A 6,901-nucleotide genomic window follows, 5' to 3' on the forward strand; every position below is an offset into this window, starting at 1 on the left:
TTGGAGTCATGCCTGGACATGCTGTCATGAGTGAACAGGGAGTACAGGAGGGCACTGAGCACGCATCTTTACTTTAACTCAAGTATGACAATTGGGTACTTTTTCCACCACTGGTAGCCATGCAAAAACCTGTAACTGGAGAGCAACACAGAGTGGAACATGAACTTGATTCTCAACACACTAGTAGGCCTATATGATCCCAATGGTTAATAATGTATATATGTTTAGAAAGACTGCCAAATGCATTCATCGACTCCTGCAATATTTCTAACTATTGAGAGTTTATCTTGAAACCCAGTATTGTGACATTATTTTGCATGAACTATCACCATCTCAAAACATGTCACACTGAGCTTTTTCCATACACTGCAGTATGCTGCAGGAGTCAGGATATTCACTTTCATTATATGACAGGGACATTTCGTGTCATGTCATGCATAATCGCCATGTGGATTACTGACGACGGTAACTCTGCGACGGTCCCTAAACATTTCCACAAGACCTCTTTCACGACGCCCCCTACATTTTCTGATGAAATCCTCTTCTGAAAAGTGGGCAGAGGAGTCGACCGACGGTACAAGGAAACGCAACCATGATTGTAAAAAAAACAGAAGTATCGCATGGAAGTATTATAACGAGCTTGTCTATTTAGTTGATATCTATTGAATACTACATTTCTCATGCGGATGCATTCCATGATTTTATTGTAATGAATTGTTGAGCTTCGTTGAAGTCTCGGATCAAGGTTTGCATCTGCGCTGTCGCGGTGTGCTACGTACGAGACTAACCAGATTTTTCTCCAACCAAGACTAAAATGGATTGTATATTTTCGTTTATACTGAATTTCTCAACATGCTATGACTCGCCAAGGCTTTGCTCACTTTCTACATTCACTACCCCTGTTTGTACGATGCTTACCGCGCGAAATAAGTATAACCACCACTCGCAGGAAAATGTCTCCCATACCGCGGACAACATGGACGATGGTATTCACTTGAACAGGAGAGCTAACCGGTATGCTATTGCTAGCCTTTCGGTGTAAGAAGATGGATAAGGGACAACAGTAATGGATGTTTCACCTGCAATTATGGACAGTGCTCTGGAGTGCACACCAAGTTATTCTCAAATGTGTCGCTAGCAACTTCCAGCGAAACGAACAGCTCTCAAAATCAAGATTACGTTAGCTAGCCCGGTAACAGCTGCTCAAACTAGCACTAGTTAGCTAGATAACTAACGTTGGTTCTTGTTATCCTTTATTGCCAGACTAAAGTTTGATTGGCATGTTTATTTTGACAGTCTAGTTAATACACGAGTTACTAATATATTGTGAACTAGCTACTAAATGTCAGCGTGTTAAATTGTCCTACACGTGTACGTTAGCTAGTTAACTAACCAAAAAGCTTTAACAAACTTCCCAGCAGCAAGCAGTCAAACGGTATTCTTGATCGAAACTTTACTAATGTATCTTGCATAGTGACCATTTGTTAGCCACAAGCCAGTATTGAGAATGTTTAAAAACATGAATCGCGAGGAACACTTTTCTGGTGTGAAGACTCCTCCATCCACTCCCGCCGGGCATGGAGTGGCCTCTCCCCGACAACCAAACCAGGAGCGCTCGTGGATGGGCATGTTCTCCGCGGTTTCTAGGCCTGCCCTGTCATTTCTGCAAAAGTATATACCATGGCGCCCTAGTACTCCTGCCATGCCTCACAATGTGACAGGGTGGGTCAGTGGGAATTTCAAAGATAACTTTGTAGAGGCAGAAAGCACATTTTTAAGACAACTGGACGACGTCTTGCCTGGAACTCAACACCATGCACATCATCTATCGTACCTGCAATACCAGCATGGTAGCCCTGGGCTAGCAGCGTCAGGTGATAATACTCCGAGTTGGTTGACAGCAGATTCTCTTTACGAGTTAGGGATTCAAAATGCTGCTGAAATGGACTTAAATATAAGGCAACAAACTTCGGTAGGATACCTCGCAATCGCGAGAGGTTTTCTCAGTCATGTTTTGTTGAACGCAGCGTCGGCTCAGGAAATGAAACACCCAGACCAAGGGCATGTACTTGGTGGGAACGGTTGGTCATCTGACGCGGTGTCAGCCAGAGAAAATAGTACCGCTGGTAACTGGTGGGGTGGGCTTTGGGGAACCAGTAGCGCCCAAGGGTGGCTGTCAAATTTGTCTTGGAGAAAAGAGGGCACTGGGGAAAACAACAGTAATGGTCATTGTTTTCAACCGGACTGTGGTACAAAGGCTACGGTTACCAAGCCAACAGGGCTGTTTGTACATTTCGATGATAACGAATCAATGGATGGCAAAAGCAATGGCGCCTCCTGCAACAAAGAGGAGCCAAATGACAATGGAAGCCTTCAAACAGCCACCTGGCCAGAGTCTCTCCCTTTCCCTGACAGTTTCTCATTACATCACTGGGAAACGGTCGGTATCAGTGATCATCTTGTCAGAGTTGGAGCTGTCACTGCCTGCAGTGAGGTGGCAGTTTTTACCCCTGACCAGGATAATGGTTATTCCAGTCTGGAAGAAGAACACTCCACCTCCAGACTGTACATGTTAAGGCCTCCCATTGAAGAGCTACAGGGGATCACAGAGATGAAGGAAGAGACCAGCACATCTGACACACCAACACAGGGGAGCTCTGGAGAGAGTGGGCCAGAGAGGGATGCATCCAATCATAGAGAAGTGGGTGAGACTGCTGCCACTGGAGGGATGGAATTAGAGGAGGAGGAAGAGATTGAGGACTCTGACTTCTCAGACTCTGAGGAAGAGGAAACGGCGGCTGAGGGTCCACCAGTGTCGACCACCGCTTTGCCCCCCTCCACCCCCCCAGTGCAGTAACAAGGCCATCGCCTACATCATGGGCAGCCCCTGCAGCGACGACAGCCAATCAGACGACTCACTCAGCGAGGAGGATGACGATGGTTTCGACAGCGAGGGCTCGTCAGAATTCTCCAATTCCGAGTTGTTGGATGACGATGAAGAGGAGGATGACTCTGAGACTGAGAGACTGTGGAACTCACTGTGCCAAAGCAGGGACCCCTACAACCCCCAAAACTTCACCGCCCTCATTACCAACCCCAGGACCATCCCCTCCACCTCTACAGCCACCACAGCCTGCTCCCCTCACACCTCACCCCCAGAGCAACCTCCCTCTCCCCTCTCCTCTTCTTCCCCCTCTCCTGTGGATGAGTTTGGCTCTGAGTCCAGCAGCAGTGAGGTGGATGAGGCTGAGAGCCTGAGGCTGTGGGACTCCTTCAGCACCTCCTCAGACCCCTACAGCCCATTCAACTTCCAGGCCCTGCTCAGGACTAGAGAGCCAGTCAGGACAAGGGTAAAAGCTGGGACAGGGGCGCGCTGTAAGAAGAGCAGCAAGACAACCCCCCGTCATGGTCAGGGACAGAGCCACTCACCCCCCCAGTACAGGAAGGAGGAGGCAGAGGAGAGACTGGACAGTGGCTTCTCAGAGATCCCTCCCAACCCAGAGATCACCACCACGGGCTGCATCACAGTCAAAAAGGTCAGTATTGGCGACTTTCTGGTAGGCCTAAAGAAAGCGCCACACACCTTGTTATTCATATGTTCCTCATTCTGTTTTTATAAAATGGTAGGTCTGTTCTTAAATAGTATCAGTCACATTGTATTGTCATCTATGGGCATTGGTCACTCACATGACTGAAGTAAAATGTGAGAACCTGGCAATGACTCCTAAAATGACTGATCTTCCCACTCAGCAGGTAACTGCTGGAGGCTGTTTGTTAATGAGTAGCTGAAGAGGAAGCATTGTTTTATCTCCTGTGGTGTACTTACATACTGCATCGACATAAGCCGCTGGCCCCGCCAGACTTTCCTGACCCCGTGACTGACGTGATGTGCCCAGAGTTTTTCTACATCACTTCGGATCATGTGGTCTGGAAAGACGTTCATTAAAAAATAACTAATAATTGGATCTCATTGTTCAAACTTCTTATCCGACGTGGTTATCACACCGTTTTTGGGCTGGGTTGTTGTGGGAAAATTCAAACTTTACCACATTCTCTTAACAGATGGATTTAGAGCTTTGGAGTGGATTACTCACACAGCATACAGAAAGGGGAAGAGGGACTGACTGTGTATTAGCTGTTCTGTTTTATGTGTTAGTATTCCTGTCTGACTGTGCAAGTGATGGAAACCTATGCAATAACCCTTTCCACCGCTCTCATGTGATCAGCTTCCCATATTTGTACCATGGAGACCAGAGTCGGAGAGGCTGAGTGCACTTAGTGAACCTCTACAGCTCTGTATAATGTATTAAAACATTTTTCATTATAGACATTCCCATTGAAATGTGCTGAAATGCTTTGACTGATCAGTCACTCATAGGGCTGTAGCTAAAGCAGCACATTGGCTGCTGTTAGACAGATGTGAATGAAGGCTGTAGCTAAAGCAGCACATTGGCTGCTGTTAGACAGATGTGAATGAAGGCTGTAGCTAAAGCAGCACATTGACTGCTGTTAGACAGATGTGAATGGAGGCTGTAGCTAAAGCAGCACATTGACTGCTGTTAGACAGATGTGAATGAAGGCTGTAGCTAAAGCAGCACATTGACTGCTGTTAGACAGATGTGAATGAAGGCTGTAGCAAAAGCAGCACATTGACTGCTGTTAGACAGATGTGAATGAAGGCTGTAGCTAAAGCAGCACATTGACTGCTGTTAGACAGATGTGAATGAAGGCTGTAGCTAAAGCAGCACATTGACTGCTGTTAGACAGATGTGAATGAAGGCTGTAGCTAAAGCATCACATTGACTGCTGTTAGACAGATGTGAATGAAGGCTGTAGCTAAAGCGGCACATTGACTGCTGTTAGACAGATGTGAATGAAGGCTGTAGCTAAAGCGGCACATTGACTGCTGTTAGACAGATGTGAATGAAGGCTGTAGCTAAAGCGGCACATTGGCTGCTGTTAGACAGATGTGAATGAAGGCTGTAGCTAAAGCGGCACATTGGCTGCTGTTAGACAGATGTGAATGAAGGCTGTAGCTAAAGCGGCACATTGGCTGCTGTTAGACAGATGTGAATGAAGGCTGTAGCTAAAGCGGCACATTGACTGCTGTTAGACAGATGTGAATGAAGGCTGTAGCTAAAGCAGTAGTAAAACTGTATCAGTACATTGCTGTGAAACGTCTGTCCCAGTCAGTGGAATGGAAGATAATCACCATGAGAGTAGTAGACCTAGTCATCCATGAGCACAATCCAACGGCTGTCTTTGATATAGTCCGGCTGTATTTTCCATGCCCTTTGTATTACATTATCCACCTATTAGGAGCACACAACTGCCATGTTACTTAGCAACGGTGATAACTGAGCGAGACGGAAATTACATTTCTCTGAAGCCCTTGTATTTTTATTTCTCTGGCTCGGCGCGCTGGCTCATAACGTTCTTGCAATGCTTCCACAACGTTCTCCCAACCCTTCAGCCCATGCCGAGCAGATTTCAGTGTCTTCCGTCTAATAACCTCCGCTCTGATGGTACTGGTGACCTCAGTAGGCTGCTGCTTATGGAGATGTATTGTCTCTGTGATGAGATATGGGGCGTCCATCACACAGACGATTTTCCCCCCTCTTTTTTTCTTTGCCTCTCCTTGTCTCTGCCCAAACGGTTGCAGCTCCAGGCGTGTAGCGTTGCCTCCCAGTGATGAGCGATGGGTATAAATCTCAATTTCATAGTCACATGAAGAATGCTGCTTAGAGGCCCTAGTTGAGTTTCTTAAATGGATTGAGTGAAATTTGGAGAAAAAAAATGCAGAGAGCTGTGGAGCAAGTGTGTTTTTCATTATGTGTGTGAATGTCAGGGTTAGGACTACCGTTTTAAAATGGAAGTGTCTTTTGTTGTTGACATAATTGTAGGTTTCCGTTTTGGATGCTTTATGCACTGCAGTTTCTCCTTTCAGAATATTGAGGTAATATTGAGTTGACCTAGTTTTGTCAAGCTGAAATGTAGTCTAGTGAGTTTGAATGTATGCAGAAGTAAACTTGGCCTGCAGCTGTTTCAGTGAGGAGGTTCTAGTCTGTGGTGACGTATGTAGTTCTCTCTCTCCAGGTGGGTTTCTGTGATGAGGTGGATGAGTTCTACGCCAGCGAGGACGATGAGGACAGGCGTGGGCCGTGGGAGGAGCTAGCCAGAGACCGCTGTCGCTTCCTCCGCCGTGTTCAGGAGGTGGAGGAGAGCATCGGCTACGTGTTCAGCTCCACCTTCCGCCTCACCGTCTGCCAGAGACAACACCACAGCTGACCCCTAACCTCTGACCCCTACAACACAACTGATCGTAAATCCTGTTTCTCTGTGACCCTCTAACACCCCTCCCTGTCCCTAAATCCTATTTTCAACAGACTGCATCAGAACTTCTTAGTCATCCCCCCTACCCAGTGATCCTCCCCCAACTCCCAAACCTTCAGACTGGATGTGCAGAAAAGACCACTTCAGAGCTGTTGACTAGACCAGTGGTTTCCAGACTGTTGACTAGACCAGTGGTTTCCAGACTGTTGACTAGACCAGTGGTTTCCAGACTGTTGACTAGACCAGTGGTTTCCAGACTGACCAGTGGTTTCCAGACTAGACCAGTGGTTTCCAGACTGTTGACTAGACCAGTGGTTTCCAGACTGTTGACTAGACCAGTGGTTTCCAGACTGTTGACTAGACCAGTGGTTTCCAGACTGTTGACTAGACCAGTGGTTTCCAGACTGTTGACTAGACCAGTGGTTTCCAGACTGTTGACTAGACCAGTGGTTTCCAGACTGTTGACTAGACCAGTGGTTTCCAGACTGTTGACTAGACCAGTGGTTTCCAGACTGTTGACTAGACCAGTGGTTTCCAGACTTTGGGTCGGGACCAGTGGTTTCCAGAC

The 6,901-nt window shown here is 46.9% G+C and overlaps 1 protein-coding gene across 1 annotated transcript; it reads left to right on the forward strand.

The window, feature by feature from the left end:
• The first annotated feature begins 576 nt into the window (after positions 1-576).
• LOC115117972 (protein phosphatase 1 regulatory subunit 15B) lies at positions 577-6,588 on the forward strand. Its single transcript, XM_029646490.2, has 2 exons — positions 577-3,536; positions 6,097-6,588. Exons 1-2 carry the CDS (start codon positions 2,877-2,879, stop codon positions 6,286-6,288), a joined length of 852 nt encoding a protein of 283 aa, XP_029502350.2. The 5' UTR covers positions 577-2,876; the 3' UTR covers positions 6,289-6,588.
• The last annotated feature ends 313 nt before the right edge of the window (positions 6,589-6,901 follow it).

Source organism: Oncorhynchus nerka, linkage group LG2 (genome assembly GCF_034236695.1).
Source record: "Oncorhynchus nerka isolate Pitt River linkage group LG2, Oner_Uvic_2.0, whole genome shotgun sequence".
Classification (NCBI taxonomy): Eukaryota; Metazoa; Chordata; class Actinopteri; order Salmoniformes; family Salmonidae; genus Oncorhynchus; species Oncorhynchus nerka.

Bases quoted from the DNA above. Each gene is read 5' to 3' on its own strand.
- LOC115117972 (XM_029646490.2), top strand. From the start codon at position 2,877: ATGGGCAGCCCCTGCAGCGACGACAGCCAATCAGACGACTCACTCAGC. The intron at 3,537-6,096 runs GTCAGTATTGGC...CTCTCTCTCCAG, and splicing joins GCTGCATCACAGTCAAAAAG to GTGGGTTTCTGTGATGAGGT.